Source organism: Sarcophilus harrisii, chromosome 2, assembly GCF_902635505.1.
Source record: "Sarcophilus harrisii chromosome 2, mSarHar1.11, whole genome shotgun sequence".
NCBI classification, from domain to species: domain Eukaryota; kingdom Metazoa; phylum Chordata; class Mammalia; order Dasyuromorphia; family Dasyuridae; genus Sarcophilus; species Sarcophilus harrisii.
In genome coordinates, this window is record NC_045427.1 from 135,164,533 (window position 1) to 135,183,088 (window position 18,556).

Sequence of the window (18,556 nt, forward strand, 5' to 3'; positions counted from 1 at the left end):
CTGCAGAAGCATCCTGACTGGAAACAACCAAACACAGAGTTCTGAGCACATACTTCTGGGGAATGGAAGTTGATGGCAGGAATCCAAGAAAAAGAAAAAAAAAAGACTATGATCAAAAAAGAGTCTGTCCACTCTATTCAATAATTTTATGAATGAGTGGAGCTTAATCTTGATACAGAGTCCCAAATCAGGAATTGAATTTGAAACAAGAATAAGGAAAAGATGGCACAGAACATTATCAAATATCATGAATCAAACACTAAGCCAAAGATAAACCCCACAAGAAGAGAACAATTCCCTAACAGCTATAAATGGAACTTCAGGGAGGAAAATGGCTTTAACTAAGAACTATGGAAGTACCTGGAAGAAATAAATTAAGAGATTTTTTAAAATGCAATTATAGGTGAAATAAGAGCTTTGAACAAAAGGAGAAGGAAAATAAATAACTTAGAACAGAAAGGAAAGTAAAAAACCTTATTCAAGTATCAGTGCAACTCCTTGAAACTTTGAATGGATCAAACAATTGAATAACTTCAGGAGAAAAGAAATATTAAAATAAAATCAAAATATTGAAAAAAGAAACAGAAGAAAATATAATGTATCTACTGTCAAAAAAGCATTAACCTGTAAAACAATTTATGGAGAAATAATTTAAGAATCATAAGATTTTATGCCAACCACAGCTTATTCTTTCCCACCCTGTGCCCCAGCATTCCCCCCAAAAATAGGTTTGGATCTCACATTTTCAGAAATCATAAATACTGCACAGATCCACTTAAAACTAAAGGACAAAATAAAAACAGGAAAGAATCCACTATCAAGTAATCTCCAAAATGAAAGCATCCAAAAATGTCCTAATAGAAATCAAGAATTTATAGATCAAAAAAAAGTTAATGTAAACAGCTAGAAAGCTTAAGTACTAAGAAACTTTAGTCAAGATCACATAAAACCTACAAAATTACTAAAGAAGTAAAAATCTTAGAATGTGATTCCTGAACAAGAGGTTTGGCAATTGTTAATGCTGTAAAGTTACCCATGTATATATCCTGTAAATAAAAGGCTATTAAATTTAAAAAAAAAAAAAAAAAAAAAAAAAAAAAAAAAGAATGTGATTCCTGAAAAGGCAAAAAATAATAAAACCAAAAACCAAAAAATAATTCATCCTGCAAGACTGAATACAATCTTGTAAGGAGGAAAAAATTCAGATTATTAATGAAATAGATAACATTTAAGCATACCTGATGAAAAAAACAGAACTGAATAGAAGTTTCAGGTACAAATATAAAAGCCAAGAGAAACATAGCAAAATAAATACATTTGGACAAGCACTAAATAATGATGAAGTCCTTCTGATAGAGGAAGAAAGATATTTCCCTTCAGAATCCTAATGATTTCAAGAGTCATAAAGGGAATTTAAAAAGATGAACAGAGGGAATAGGAGTAGTTTGATTCTGTTTTCTTGGTCTTAAGAGAGGAAATAAAGGGAATACACTAGAAAAGAAAACAAAAATGAAAGAGAAATGCACAAAACTTATTTATCATAATTGGAGCATGAAGTGAAAAGTATACAAAAATGGAGAAAAGACAAAAGATTTGATGTCAAATGAACTTAATTCATTTTAACCAAATAGAAGACAGTTGAATAATCAATTTTAAGCCTTAAAACTTAATTTTAAAGAATTGATAAATCAAAAAACAAGTTAATAGAAAAATAGATGACTTCTTCAAAGGAAATGGCATACCAGAATTTTTAGAATGTTCCCAGAACATTTCTTAGGGAAATTTTCATATATTTAAATATTGTTTTTATCAACAAAATAATAGGTCAATAAATCAAAGAAGAGATTAATCAAAATGAAAGCAAAAACCTGTTGAATTGATAAATACAATAAGAACTGGATTTTATTTTTTGAAGAAATAATGAAATAGATCAATCAATAAACATTATTAAATGCCTGCTTTGTGACAGGTACTGTGCTAAGTGCTAAAAGAATAGACAAATCATCAAAAAGAAAGAGGAAAACAAAATGACTAGTATCAAAAAATGAAAAAGGAGAATGCACAACAAATCAAGTAAAGGGAATTATTAGAAACTTATTTTTGTCAATAAAATTTATAAATTCAATAAAATCAACATTTACAAACATATAATACTCAGACTGACAAAATGAGAAATAGATAATTTTTTTAAAAACCTAATCTTAGAAAAAGAAATTGAGCCATAAATGAACTCCAAGGAGAAAAAGGCCAGGCCTACATCGATTTATAAGTGTATCATGTCAAACATTCAAAGGACAAATATTTTTAGTACTGTGTAAGCCAGTGGTTCTCAAAGTGTGATGCAATGAGTCCTGGAGGGTCTCTGAAATCCTTTCAGAGGGTCTACAAATTCAAAATTAGTTTTTTTTTCTATTTATGATAAATATCTATTATGTAACCCATATAAACAAAAACTCTTTGGACATATTCTCAATAGTTGTTAATACCATAAAGATACTGAGAAAAAGTGTTTGAGAACCACTGCTGTAAGTTGTTTGCAAAAATAGAAAAAGGGGAATCTTATTAAACTCCTTTTATATTGCAGGTATATAATCTTGATAGCCAAACTAAGGGAAAACAAATTAGAAAAAATTATAGATCAATATCCATAATGAATCACTGATATAAAAATAATGATTAATATATAGCTTCTTATATCAAGGAAGCTATAATAAAATACAAAAACAGTTTTATCATATGAGCAGGTTTTTATACCAGGAAAGCATGGTTCACTATTAATAAACGTATAAACATTATATGACATGAAAATAGGGATTATGTCAGTAGATGGAAAAAAAATTTTTCACAAAATATGATACCCATTTCCATTAAAAACCATAGGAACAACTGAACTTTTAATACTGTAAGTTATTTTTGTTCAGTTTTAGTCATTGCCAATTCTTCATTGGCAAAGATACTGGAGTGGTTTGCCATTTCCTTCTTCAGATCATTTGACAGAGGAGGAAACTGAAGCAGACTTGCCCAGGGTCACACAGTAAGTGTCTGAAGCAGGATTTGAACTCAGGTCTTCAGGCTCAGTTCTCTATCTGCTTCAACCTAGCCCATGACATTATAAGTAATACCTATCTAAATAAAAGCTAGAGTCAACATTATTGGTAATTGCAAAATGCTATGAGGATAAATCAAGAATGCCCATTATCATCACTGTTATTTGATATAGAGGTAAGCAAATAAGACCAAAAAAAATTAAGGGAATAAGTGAAGAACAAATACAATACTTTTTGCAGGTGATATGATGGCCTAGCCTAATTAGAGAATTCTAGAGATTTAACTAAAAGAATTAAAAAATAAACCTACATATACTATTAAAACTTTAAAAGAAACAGATTACATATCTCTCATAGCTATGTGTAGATGTTTTCTTAATTAAATAAGAGATAGAAGCAATTATAAAAGATAAAATAGATCATTTTGATTACATAAAACTGAAAAGCTGCACACACAAAAAAATTTATGCCTCTAAGATGGGAAGCTGCCAAATGGACAATAAATCTTTATTATTTTTTTTTTATTAAGAGTTTAGAATCCAAGATACAATTTTTAAAATTAAATATATATATTCTAGCAGTCATACCTCAATAGATATCTAGTCAAAAGATGTGAACGAATAGTTCTTCTAAAAAATTTATGAAGTACTCATGCCACATGGAAAAATGCTCCATGAAAAAATAATAAGAGAAATACAAACAAAACAAGCTTGAGGTTTTACCTCACATTCTGCAAACTAGGAAAGATGACAAAAAATGGCAGTAGTCATTGTTGAAAGGGCTATGGAATGATAACCACATTAATAGCACATTGGTTTTTTTTTTGTTTTTTTTTTTTAATAGCTTTTTATTTACAAGTTATATGCATGGGTTATTTTACAGCACTGACAATTGCCAAAACCTTTTGTTCTAATTTTTCCCCTCCTTCCCCCCTACCCCCTCCCCTAGATGGCAGGATGACCAATACATGTTAAATATATTAAAGTATAAATTAAATACAAAATAAGTATACATTTTCTTTATATTTTTAATCGATCTACCCAGGGGAAATTTGTTATAACTTTATTTAGTTTCATAAAATAGTCTACTGGTTTTTTTGTTTTTTTTTTTTTTTTTACTGATTTTTCCATTAAATTAAGTTGGAAAACATAATAGCACATTGTTAATGAAGCTGTAACAATGGTATAGCCATTTTAGAAAACACATTGGAATTAATATAAAATGACTAAAAACTCACAGCTTTTAACCAGAGAGTCCCATTATTGGACTTATACACTTGTAAGAAAATCCCCATTCTCCAAAACGTTTGTAGCACCACTTTTTATGATAGCATTGGAACAAAATAGATGCCCCACCATTTGGGGAATGATTAAGCAAATTGTGGTATGTTAAGTAGGGGAATAAGAATTTACGTATGTGATAAATAAAGAAAAACATGGAAAAAATCTACATGAAGTAATGCAAAGTGAAATAAGTGGAGCCAAGAAAACAATAAGCACAATAACTACAACAATGTAAATGGAAAGAACAGTGACACAACAAAAATCAGAAGTGATTTTTAACAAAATTATAAAGATCAAGCACTACTAAAAGAAGAGATTTAAGAAGATACCTCCAATTTATCTCTTCATAGAGGTGTTATACGTTGGGACATATTTTTGGACTTTTTCAGTTGTGCTGGTTTTTTCTTTTTAAAAGTAAAATGAACCCACAGAAATCTGCAGCTTTTATACCAGCAGAACTCAGCAGAAAGAGATAGGAATAGAAATTGTATTCAGAATTTCTATAGAACTTTAAGAGCTCATTAGTAACTTTGGAAAGTTTGAGGTGACTAATTTCTGAAGTCAGATTGCAAAAGGTAAAAGAATTAGTGAGAGAAAAAAAGGGGGGATGAAGATGAATATTGTAAAGTTTATTTTGCCTTTTAAAAAAAATATGAACAATAAACCCTTCTAATTTATGTATTTTATAGGGAATGACCATACTAAATGGCCAAAATATAAATTGATCACATTGAACTCTACAAAACCAAAGGTCTCATTAAAGTTATATAACTTGGTTTACGTTAGATATTTAAAATCAAAACAGAGTAACATAATCTCTTTAGACCTCAGTTTATGAAATGGAGTGTACTTTCTGATAGAGATAATGAACTCAGTACAGAATGAGGGTTTTTTTTTTAATATGCAAATGGTTAGATTTTTCTTGCTTGACTATGTATATTACAAAGGTTTTTTCCCCTCTTGTTGTAGGGAGAGGGAGAATGGATTTTTGTTCATTGAAAAAAAATTTTTTTTAATAAAATTAGGCGCATGGATTAGATAGCTTTTAAGATTCTTTCTGCTTCTAAATCTGTGCTATGATTTTATCCCATCCCATCTTACTCTGAAAAGAATTGTTTCAGTTCAGAATTAATATATTTTCTAAAAACTTTTTTTTCAGTTATCCTGCAGTTTGTGAATTTTTGCAAAGCAATAGTTTGTTATCAGTAATCAGAGCCCATGAAGCTCAAGATTCCGGGTAAGTGATACTAGAACTGCATCAAGTGTCACTAGAGAGTTTTTCTTTTAACAACAAGACAGACAGGCTGTCATTTCTTTTCCAGGTATCGAATGTATAGGAAGAGCCAGACAACAGGCTTTCCATCACTCATTACAATTTTCTCTGCCCCAAATTACCTAGATGTCTATAACAACAAAGGTAAAGGAATATGACAGGGTTTGGATTTGAGTTTTGATGGGTAAACAAGAATACTATCTATGTTGTATGGGAAATAGGGTGTTGTTAATTACTCTGCTATACTTCAGTATCCTCAAAATTGCTGGGCTGGAACCTCAGGAAAGACCATGAGTAATGAAGGTAGATTTACTTTGTGTTTCAGAAGGAGAGTATATGACTTAGATTTAGAAAGCTTAGTGTTACACGTCTTTGCACTTATTGGCTCTCATATTGCTCAGCATAATTTATTATTTTCAGTCTAATGTCATCTATATTTAAAGAATGGCCTCACTCAAAATAAGTTATTTCTTAGTATCTTAATACTTCTGAATGGCCAAGCTCTTTTTGCCCTTCTGGAATTCCCAGAAGTGGCATTGTATAGGTGTTATTATGTTGATCTATTCTAGTCCTAGCTCTATAGCTAGCTGACTATATGAACTTGGGAAGATCTTTGTTTTCTTCATCTTAAAAATATAGGTTTTGGACTGCTTATCTGGGAAATCCATTTCCCTTTGAAAATCCTGTATATATGAATTTCATGTTTTTTTAATTTTTTTATTATTAAAGTTTTTTATTTTCAAAACATATACATAGATAATTTTCAATATTCACCCTTGCAAACACTTGTATTCCAAATTTTTTTCCCTTCCTTTCTCCCATCCCCTCCTCTAGATGGCAAATAATCCAATATATATTAAACATGTTCAGTTCTTCTATACACATTTCTACAATTATCTTGCTGCACAAGAAAAATCAGATCAAAAAGAAAAAAATGAGAAAGAAAACAAAATGCCAAGCAAACAACAACAGCAAAGGCGAAAAATACTATGTTGTGATTCACACTCAGTCCCCACAATCTTCTCTGGGTATAGATAGCTCTCATCACAAGATCATTGAAAGAGGCTTGAATCACCTCATTGTTGAAAAGAGCCATGTCCATCAGAATTGACCATCTTGTTGTTGCTGTGTATAATGTTCTCTTGGTTCCACTCTCCTAATTTAGTATCAGGTCCCGAAAGTCTCTCTCCAAGCCTTTCTGAAATCATCCTGATGTTGTTTCTTATAGAACAATAGTATTCCATAACATTCATATGCCATAATTTATTCAGCCATTCTCCAGTTGATGGGCATCCACTCAGTTTCAAGTTTCTTGCCACTACAAAAAGGGCTGCCACAAACATTTTTGCATATTCACATTTTTTTTTTTAACAGAATAAAGGGAGTGAGGTGGCACAGTAGAGCATCAAGGACCCAAAATCAAGAAGACATCTTCCTGTGTTCAAATCTGATCTCAGACACTAGCTTTGTGATCCTGGGAAAGCTACTTCGTTCTTTTTGCCTCCATTTCCTTATCAGTAAAAAGAACTGGAAAAGAAAATGACTTACTCCAGTATTTCTGCCAAGAAAATCCCAGATGGGGTCACAAAGAGTCTCAGACATGATCGAAAAACAGAATTTAGAAATTGGTTTTGAAGAGCCCCATAGATCTAGGTTCAAGTTCAATTTAACACTTAGTGCATATGTGACCTTTGACAAGCCTCTAAACCAGGGGTCCTCAAACTACGGCCTGTGGACCAGATGCAGCAGCTGAGGATGTTTATCCCCCTCACCCAGGGCTATGAAGTTTCTTTATTTAAAGGCCCACAAAACAAAGTTTTTGTTTTTAACTATAGTCCAGCCCTTCAACATCCTGAGGGACAGTGAACTGGCCCCCTATTTAAAAAGTTTGAGGACCCCTGCGTAAACCATGGACAACTCTCCTAATTGTGGAAACTGTAGCTGAGATGCCATCCTTCTTTAGTAAAGGGAATTCCCTCATTCAGACATATCTACATTAGTGAAATCACAAGTCCTGCCCTTCTCTTCTTGTTATTTCTATCTCTATCAGGTCAAGGACTCCTCCTCTGAGTGCTGGCTCTTTCTGAGTTCTTCAGCTGTGCACAGTCATCTATTTCTTAAAATAACAAATAGACCAGAACTTACAGAACCACATAAATATTGTTTTCTTCAAAGTTGTCAAATTAGGAAATTATACACTTTAGCAATACTATCATTGCTCAAAACATTTCTGGAATTGCCCTTAGGTCCTTGAACACATTTTTTAAAAATATGCTCAGTCCTGGGAAATTTTTCTTCTTTGAGCATGGATTTGATTGGAAATAGCTAAAAGTTCTTTATAGGCAAATTTGATGGACAAGCCAAGCAATACAGTTTCAAAATGCGATCAAAAATGAATTCTAATGTTAAGTTGTAAAGCTTACTTTCTTGTAGGGAGTTTTTAATTAACTTTTGGGGAGTTTCCAGAAATTATTTGAGCAGTGCAGCACTATTAGAATAAATGTATAGAAAGATAGAATGAACTGAATATTGGTCTAGAAGTTAGAAGACTGGGATACAAATCTAAGCTAGATTTTGTCAATTACTCGTGACTTAAAGTACATCTTTTTGTCCTTTGTCCTCCCTTAAATCTTGCCAAAAACACATCATCCCTGGCCATCACTTTCATTGCTGGGGGTTCCTTCTTTACTCAGTCACCATTATCTGCCATAATTCCTTTTCATTTTTCACCTCTCTTCCTTTTATCTGTAGCATTCCGTCAGGCTCTTTGTCACAGTTTTCTGGCCTCTAAGTTGTTTCTCCTCTTATCAAAGAGGTCAGTGTTTGGCTCAGGTAGTTGAGATTGGATACTCTAAATTTATGGTAGGCCTATTCAGAAGTTCCATGGCTTTTTTCAGTGTGGCATTTATCTCCAAAGATGTAAGTCAAAATGAAGACGTGGCAAGATAAGTTTAGTAGGAGTAAAGCAGATGGACAAATAGAATATAGTTATGAACAGTGAGAGGAATTTTGAGATAGTATTGAGAGCTAAAATTAATTATTCCAATAGGTAGCATAAGTGGATTGAAGATCTTGGTAATGGAAGTTAAAGAAGTTGATGAATTGAGAGGCCAAATTATTTAAGGCTTCTCCACCTTAATCCTTAGCTTCAAGCTCTTTCTTTAGTTTTCACAACTTTGAATACATTGACTAAATCTAATATCCATTTCTTAATTTATCTGCATATTTTGACAAAATCCACTTCCTTTTTTCTGATGGACTTTTCTACATAGATGATTACAGGCATCTCAGATTCAAGAGGTCTGTATTCTTCCTATACCTATCCTTTTTTCAAACTTCTCCATTTCTGTTGATTACACCACCATTCTTGGAGTTATTCTTTGTTTTTCCCTGCCCCTGACTAATATCCTCTTTTCCCCCAACCTAGTTATTTGGTCAACTCTACCCCATCCCTTTTTCTCTACTTAGATAGCTTCTTCCCTAATATCACCCCTGGTCTAGATTATCAAAATAGCCTCTTAATTGGTTTCTCTCTTAATTTTCTTCCACTTAGTTATCAATTGATATTCATGGAATACAGATCTGACTGTATCATATTCTAAATTAGAAATCTTTAGCAGTTCTAGAATAATCCTTCAGCCTGACATCCATTCATTTGGTTCTGCAAACCTGGAATGGGCTTCTTTCTCACTTTTACCTCTCCTTCCGGAAATTATTTCTCTGTCTCCATGTCTTTTTCTAGTAAATATCTAATGGAAGGGATTGTATTGTTTTTGCCTTTGTAACCCCAGCACCTACCACAGTGCTCATATATAGTATGTGCTCAATAAATGTATTTAGAATTGAATTATATGACACTATTCTCTACTAGTTCATTCACTTTTCTGACTGTTGTTTTCATTTTCTTTTCCTGCATCATCCATCTTTCATCTTCAGCCATTAAGCTATAAGTGGCCCCAAAGTTCTCTCTTAACACAGTTTTCCATACAAGAGATGGGGAAGTCTGAGATCCTCCAGGCCATGGCATAAAGGTGTAATCAAAATTACTGAGTACCTTTCAAATATAATTTCCACATGCCCATACCTTAAAAAAGGAAACAAAGTTCAAATCAAAGGCAGCAGTGGCAAGATGAACACAGCCAGTTTACTCTAGCTGACAGTAAATACAGCAGCATGAGTGTTTGATATTGTACACAAATAGGATCTAACTTACTTCTTTTCAGCATGGACATATGTGCCCCTGTCAGTCTTTATAAATTGTTTATGAAAAGTGGACAACTGGGCTACTAGATTTGTTTTTGTAAGTAGGAAGACTATTAGTATAGCATTTAGAAATCTGTGCTCTTTAGTCTCTCTTGGTGATCACTTAGGTCCTAATGGTTCAGTCCTTGTTTCTATGTAGATAAATTCTCTAATTGAAATAATTCTAATCTCGTTCCCGAATCCTTAATCACTTATTCCTACTGTACATCTCCTCTTGGATGTCTTATTGACATCTCAGACTCAAAAGATCCATTCATTCTTTTTTCTTCTATAAACTTTTGTTGAAAATCCCATTGTCTTTGTGCTCAGCTCCACAGCCTTGGTTATCCTTGATCTTCATTTTCAGTCTTTTACCCACTGCAATCAGTTCTGCATCTTATCAGTAGAATTTCCACATAACCACTTCCCTCGTTTACCTCCCCAATCACCTCTGATTTACAGTACTGTTGGTATTGGAGGTTCAATCAGTAAGAATTACCAAGAGACCGGACTTGTTTCTCAAAAGAAGGGGCTTTATTGTCATAAAAACAGATGGAACAAAACACCATCAAGAAACGGATGATCAGATGAAGTAGCTAATGATGGGTATTTATAGAATAAGGCAATGATTATCTCCTCCCGGGGAGGGTACTCTTCAACCATTAGGATTTCTCAAAAGTTTGAAACTAACAAGGCGTCTCTGGGGTCCCAGATTTTGGAACATCTGGTTTCTGATAAGTCTTTCCTGAGATCCTAGATTTTGAAAATTTTCAATTTTCAGGCCTCCTGCACCTGGCTGAGTGGGCAATAACATCTTGTTTTTCTGCCCCCTGCAATTAGCTGCCCACACAGGAACTAACAAAGGCCCTGCTGAGGCCTATTCCATTTCTCCACTTTTGAATTTTGGGAAGCAAAACAGGATCAAGGAATAGGGATATAGATGCTGTCATCTGTTAACTCAAGCTAGCCAGGGATGAAGAAGATCTTAATCTTCTTCACGAAGGAGATCTTAATCACTCTTCTCCAGCTGCTGGAAAGACAAGCTGCTGCTTCATCAAGGGAAATGAGGAGGGGGAGGGGGATAGCAGAGAGTACTTTAACTTATGAAAATTATTTAGCAATAAAGGAAACAAAATAATGAGTGGAGGATCAAAAGAAGGGAACTAGGATAAGCAAGAAGGGTGGAAGGGCAAGTGGGGCCAAGAGGGAAATAAGCCAGGTCTTCTAGGGGGAAGCAAAGGGCCTAGAATAAGCGAACATCAGAAGAAGAGGAAGAAAAGGGTGAAAAAGCAGGAGGATGGCAAAAAGCAATAGTTTGATACAGGGTTCATCAATAATGATAATGTCTCTTAAAAAGAAAGTATAGCATGTGCAAAAAATGTTTGTGGCAACCCTTTTTGTAGTGGCAAGAAACCGGAAACTAAGTAGATGCACATCAATGGGAGAATGACTGAATAAATTATGGTATATGAATGTAATGGAATATTATTGTTTTATAAGAAACAATCAGCAAGATGATTTCAGAAAGGCCTAGAGAGACTTACATGAACGGATGGTAAGTAAAATAAGTAGGACCAAGAGAACATTGTTCATGACAACAACAAGATTATGTGATTATCAATTCTGATGAATGTGGCTCTATTTCCCAAGGAGGTGATTCAGGCCAATTCCAATAGACTTGTGATAGAAAGAGCCATCTACATCCAGAAAAAGCACTGTGGGAACTGAATGTGGAACACAACATGGTATTTTCATCTTTTTTTGTTGCTTGCTTTTTTGTTTGTTTTTTTTATCTGATTTTCCTTATGCAGCATGATAAATGTGGAATGGTGTCTAGAAGAATTGCACGTGTTTAACCTATACTGAATTACTTGTCATCTGAGGGAGAGGGATGGGAGGGAGAAAAATATGAACATAAGATTTTGCAAACGTGAATGTTGAAAACTATCTTTGCATGTATTTTGAAAATAAAAAGCTATTTTAAAAAATGAGGGGAGTAGAGCTGCTGACTTGTATTTGATCCGGGGTCTTTTGAGGAAACAGGGACTGCCTTAATTCTGGTCTAGTGTGTTCAAGTGGGTTGCTCTTCTAGTTTGACTGCTATGAGAGTAGCAAGTATAATTTTAAAGGGATCTTTCCATTCAAGAAGTAAGTGAGAATGTCCTTGGGCCTTTTGCCAATTTTTTATACGTACAGCATCACCAGGTTGGTAAAGGCTTAGGCCCATTACTAGGCCCAGATAAAATTGAATTAACATGCTCTTAGAGGGTAGTTCTCATTTGTTTGAGTTGGACATCGTACTGAGAGATCTGAGTGGTATTAGTGTCATGGAGGCTACCTGTTGTTAGAAAGGGTCTTCTAGAGAGCTCAAAAGGACTAAATTTTATCTGTTGGGGGAGGGGGGCTACCCTGGTGTGGAGAAAGAAGATGGACAGAATATGTTCCATAATTGATTAAGAACTGTCTATATGTAAGTGCTGTGCTAAGTGCTGCGTATGCCAGTAGAAAAGTGAAATATCCCTATTCTCAAAAAATTCCCTCTAATTGAGGGAAACCACTCATATAAAAAGGTTCAGCTATAGGATAGATAGAAAGAGTTGTTCCAGGGGACAGCAGGTCTAAAGCTCATCACATGTACTATTTTTAAGTCAAGGAAAAGCCTTGACTTTTCCTTACTGCTCTGTGTCTCTACTCTACCCCACTTCATATATGTCTGTCTGTCTGACTCTCTCTCCCTTTCCTTTACCCCCTCCCTCTCTCACTCTCCTTCTCTCTTTCCTTCTTCTTTCTCCTCTCTCTCTTTTCTTCTGGGTATCTATCTTTTATATGCACAGAAGAAGGCATGCACATTTTCTCTTCATATTAGTTTCTGTTTCTTTAATAGTAATAACTAATATTTATGTGACTCTATATAATATCACTTAATCTTCCAAATCATCAAGGGTAAGTGCTGTAGACATTATTTCTGTTTTACAGATTTGCCCAGACATGTCATATCCCATCCCTCCAGGAGAATGTAAGTTTCTTGGAGGCATGTGACCTTTTTTTTTTTCCTTTTATATCTTCAGTGCCTAACATAATGCCTCAAACATGATAGGTGCTTTATAAAGGTTTATTGAATTGTGTTGAATAAGATAGTGTCTATAATTATTTTTCTCAGTATTTTATTTTTCCAAGTACATGTAAAGATAGTTTTCAACATTCATCTTTGTAAAACTTTAAATTTTTCCTCTCTCCCTCCCTTACTTCTCCCCTCCCCAAACAACAAGCACTCAGATTTAGGTTAAATACATGCTGTCCTTTTAAACATATTTCCATATTTGTCAGGTTGTGCATGTCTAAGAAAAATCAGACCAAAAGAAAAAGAAAACAATAGAAAGAAAACAAACAAAAAGGTGAAAATGCTATACTTCAATCCTCATTCATTCTCCATAGCTCTCTCTCTGGATGTAATTGGCATTTTCCATCCCAAGTTTATTGAATTACCTTGAATCATGGCATTGTTGAGAATAGCCAAGTTTATCACAATTGATACATCACAATCTTATAATTGTATATAGTGTTCTCTTGGTTCTTCTCACTTTATTCAGCATCAGTTCATGTAGGTCCTTCCAGGTCTATTTTTCCAAATAGTTTACATAATATTGGTTTTAATTGTTCTTTAAGTGTTTGGGTAGGATTCACTTGTAAATCCATTTGGCCCTAGAGATTTTTTCATAGAGAATTCATTGATGGCTTCTTCAATTTCTTTTTCTAAAATGGGACTATTTAAGTATTTTATTTCCTGTTCTGTTAATCTGGGTAATCTGTATTTTTGTAAATATTCATCCATTTAATTTACATTGTCAGACTTGTTGGCATACAATTGGGTTACAACTATTATTTTTAAAGGGCAGCGCTCATTTAGATGTTTGGTATTTTGTTTATCAGCTTGTTCTCATTTTTAATCACTTGTCATTTGCTATTGGGAAAAGTTAGTTTATTGGGGTTTTTTTTCATGGGAATAAATTGTGCATACTCTAGAAACTTTTCAAACTTAAATTCTTTGATATTGAGCTATGCATAAAACTTATTTTTTTCTTTTTTAATAATACTTTATTTTTCCAAATAACTGTAAAGATAGTTTTCACATTCATTCCTGTAAGATGTTGTGTTCCAAATATTTTTTCTTTCCCTCCCTCATCTGCCCCCTTCCCAACATATCAAGCAATATATACAATATTAAATAAGATATACAATTTATTTAGTTAAGTACTAGAACACTTTTTTGGAAGGAGTCCTTCAGTGATTCATTATCTGTCTCTTTTGGGCTTTTTTATTTTTGATCAGTCATTACATGAAATATAATTACTTTATAAAGGTTGGAAAGAGGTAGCAGGTAATAGTGGCTAGGAAGCTGCTGTCAGAATCAGAAATACCAGTGTCAAGTTCCACCTTTCATATACTGACTTTGTGATACTGGTCATGGGGGTTAACCATTCAGTGCCCCCAGAGCACTGTAAGATGCAAATCTGCATTGGTAGGGCAGAATTTTCACTAGGGACTCCCTTTCCAGATGAAATCCAAAATCTTTATCCAAAATAAATAAATGTTTCGTTTGTGTGTGTGAGGGTTTTAAAGTGACACGTAGTTAAGTATGTATTTTACCCTGCATGTGGCAGAGGGCCACTGAAGCTTATTAATTAGTGAAGTGATTTAATCAAATTGTACTTTAATACGATAGATTGGCAGCTGTGTGGAATATGGACTCGGCACCCCTACTCAGAATCATAGGACTCGGCACCAGAAGGGACTTTAGACCATCTAATTTACCCCTACATTTTATATATGAGGAAACTAAATCCAAGAGAAATTAAGAGCTTCAGAGATAGGATTTGAACCCAGTTCTTTCTGATTTCCAACTTCAGCACTCTTTTCAATAATCCACACTTACCTCTCTTAACTCATTTTCTTCCATACTAAAGAGTTTATTTCCATTTTTAGATTACTTGCCTCACACATTCAGTATTTAAATTGTCACAACATCCTCAAATTTTGGGTAATATATCTGTCTTCAAACTTCTATTTGAATATCTCCCTCTAATTTTTGTAGCAATTAATATTAATTCACTGCTCACTTGTTTGAGCACTAGATAGTACACTGCCTTGTTTACTCTTGTTGCTTACAGTAGAGTTTTTCAAGTCTAGTTTAGCTCTGTGTGTTTGGTACTCCAGTCTTCAAGCAGTTTGTGCCAAGGACTCTCTTAAATTCCATAAGACATTTTTCCCACTTGACTTTTCCATCACCATCCTTATTCAGTAATTGCTCCCTTTTTTTTTACTGATTCCTAAGCATCTCTTAGGAAATGCTGAGTGGCCACTAACTACTTACTGACTGGTAGCATTCTGCCACTACTCCTAAGGGTTTCCTTCTGTCACTTCCATCCTTTCTGCTCCCCATTTTCCTTTTTTTCCTAAACTGTTTCTTAGGCCTGACAATGAAATACACACATTTATTTTTAATCCCATTTTTGCCCTTTGAAAGCTAAAATATTGTTGTCAATCCCTGCTTTAATGGTTACTTTTCTATATCCTTCCCTTATTTGTTATACCAAATGGATACCAAGGTTCTGTTGCTGCTTCTCTCAGCATTTTCCCAATATAGTCCTCTGCCCCTATGGCCCAGCTCCCATGTTTGTCTCCTATGTAGTGTAAGGACACATGACCTATGTGAAATACTGTTTTTTAAAAATCGCAGATATTATAATGGGAGAACATTGTTGGTGAATAAAAAGGGTAATTTTGATTTATTTATACAGGAAAATTTTAATTTAAAATAAATATATAGCAAAGAACAGAAAGAATGCAGAAAATTGGAGGGAAACTCATAGAAACTTTCTTTCAGATAGTATAGTACCGGGTTGGAATATTGCTGTGATGTAAAAAATGATAAGCTGGTGGATTTAGAAAAACAGAAATCTTGGACTTATGGAGTAAGATACTATCCATCTTCAGAGAAACAGATGATAGGAGTAAATAAGCATAATATGGTCTTACATATATGTTTATGAGGGGATATATGTGATGTTTATGGATACATACATTTATGCTTAATTTAAGCAGCCTTCTGGGGTGGTAGGAGGAAGGAAAAGTTCACAGCAGAAAACAAAAGAAAACAAGGAAGCAAAAAAAAATCTGGGCAGCTCTGGAAACTAGTATTTATTGAACAGAATTTCTTGAAATTAAAATTTATTTTATGTTGAATCCTCTTAAGGTCTGCTCTGTATATGGCAATTTTTCCTTCTTTTCTCACTTTGTATTTAAGTCTAAATTTTTTTTTAATTTACCAAAAAAAAATCCTACATAGAAAGAATGAGAATAAATAATCTCTACAATGCTTAATATTACATAGATACTCATTAACTTTTAGATATTGAGGTTACTATGCCATTATGAGTAATTTCACATTAACAAAAACGAGTGCTAGATAATCACCTTTTCTGTACTTTCTGAGAGATTATTTTATCTTTTTAGTATGGTAATAGTAGCAAGTAATAACTGTTGCTTGTAATGAGGACAGACTGCTATTTTAATATTCTAAACTATCACTAAAATATGTACAACTACATGAACTTGTTGAAATTTTACATCTCTAGGAACAATAAATATCACAACTATAGGATGGGGGGAGAGAGGGAGAAAGAGAGAGAGCGAACCTTTTCACGTGTTCATAGAAACAACCTTGTTTTCAAGTTACTCCCCACAGTTTAACACTTTGCAGTCAGTAATGTGAATTAATAATTGTCTAGTTATAACCCTTTAGAAAACCAAATCTTTTCCCGTTAAGACTGAACAGCAAAACAGGCTTACTTAATATAAAATAAGGCTTTTTAAGGATAGTTCTAACTTCAACCAGTTACTGTAAAAAGCTATAAAGTGGAAAAGGTAGGAACTTTCCCAATCCCTCCCCCCAAACGACTCTAACTTCCTTGCATAATGACTCTAAACAAATTTTAGAACATCAGAACACCCAAAAAAATGGAGCAGAACATTTTCCAGCTGAAGACAACTTAGAAGGTCAGCAGAAAAGGTCTGTGGAAACAGGTGGGAGCCTAGTGCACAATCCCAGCATAGACCCAGCCCCCAAACCCAGCCTTGGCCCTGACCCCAGCAAAGCAGGACCTCTGAATCAGCTGCAATACTGGTGGCTTCTAGACCTCTCAGCCCAGAGATAACTTGGGCTTCTGAAGCCCAAAAGAGAACTTGGAAGGTCAGCAGAAAAGGTTTGTGGCGACAGGGACTGTCCCCCAGTGCACAATCTTAGCATAGACCATGCCAGTGCAGCCCCAGCCCCAGTCCCTGCGCCAACTAGGCAGGTCTCTATTGCTTTAGCACATTTAGCACACTAGATCTTACAACTACAGTGAGGCAAGGACACTGAGCAGAAAAGGAGGTTTGTAGTCAGGTCTCTAAAAGGATGTCTTAAAAACAGCTGCAAAAACCCCTGAAGTTTGGTTCATCCTGGAAGCAGAGCCCTACTTTAACAAAGAGCTAAAAACTGAGTAATAAATTAGGAAAGTGAGCAAATAACAAAAAAAAAAAAATTTCTGATCATAGAAAGTTACTATAGTAACAAGGAATGTCAAAACACACATTCAGAAAAAAATAAAGTCAAAACTTCTACATAGCTTCCAAGAAAAGTAAGAAGTGGACTTGGGCTATGGAAAAGCTCAAAAGGAATTTTGAAAATCAATTAAAAGAGATAGAAGAAAAATTAGGAAAAGAATCGAGAGTACTATGAGAATGTCTTAAAAAACAAAATTGGCCAAATGAGAAAGGAAGCACAAAAGCTCACTAAGAAAAATAATTCCTTAAAAATTAGAATTGCGCAAATGGAAACTAATGACTTTATGAGAAATCAAGATACAATAAAGCAAAACCAAAAAAAAAGAAACAAAGAAAAAATAGGGGGAATGAAAAATCTCATTGGAAAAACAACTGACCTAGAAAATAGATACAGGAGAGATCACCTAAAAATTATTGGTCTGCCTGAAAGTCATGATCAAAAAAAAGAGCCTGAACATCATGTTTCAAGAAATTATCAAGGAAAACTACCCTGATATTCTAGAGCCAGAGGGTAAAATACAAATTGAAAGAATACACCAATCACCTCCTGAAAGAGATCCAAATGAAAACTCCCAATTTGGCCATAACCAAATTCTGGAACTCTCAGATTAAGGAGAAAAATATCCAGAAAGAAACCATTAAAATATAATGGAGCCACAGTAGCGATAACACAAAATTTAGCAGATTCTACTTTAAATAGTCATGGCATGGAATATGATATTCTGGAGAACAATAGAGCTAGGATTACAACCAACAATCATCTACCCAGCAAAACTGACTATAATCCTTCAGAGGAAAAGATGGTCATTCAATGAAATAGAAGATTTTCAGACATTCATAATGAAAAGACCATAGCTAAATGGAAAATTTGATTTTCTAATACAGGACTCTTCAGAAGCATGAATGAGGAGGTAATCAGGAAAGTGATATCATAAGGGACTTAATAAGGTTTATCTCTTTACATTCTTACTTGGAAGGATGATACTTGTAACTCATCACAACTTTCTTATTATTATAGCAATTTGAAGGAGTAGATATAAACAGAGGGCACAGATGTAGATTAAATATGAAGGGATAATATCTTTTTAAAAATGACGAAATTAAAA

General features: G+C 34.0%; 1 protein-coding gene across 3 annotated transcripts in view; it reads left to right on the forward strand.

Annotated features, from left to right (window-relative positions):
- PPP3CC (protein phosphatase 3 catalytic subunit gamma) overlaps window positions 1–18,556 on the forward strand; it is a 124,854-nt gene that overhangs the window by 91,475 nt on the left and 14,823 nt on the right. For all 3 annotated transcript variants that reach the window (XR_004231770.1, XM_012540040.3, XM_012540038.3), the window contains exons 7-8: window positions 5,490–5,567; window positions 5,653–5,747. Coding sequence is in view for 2 of the 3 variants with exons in the window: in XM_012540040.3 (XP_012395494.2) it covers window positions 5,490–5,567; window positions 5,653–5,747 (173 nt within the window). In the remaining variant the exon portion in view is untranslated. The remainder of the gene's footprint in view (window positions 1–5,489; window positions 5,568–5,652; window positions 5,748–18,556) is intronic.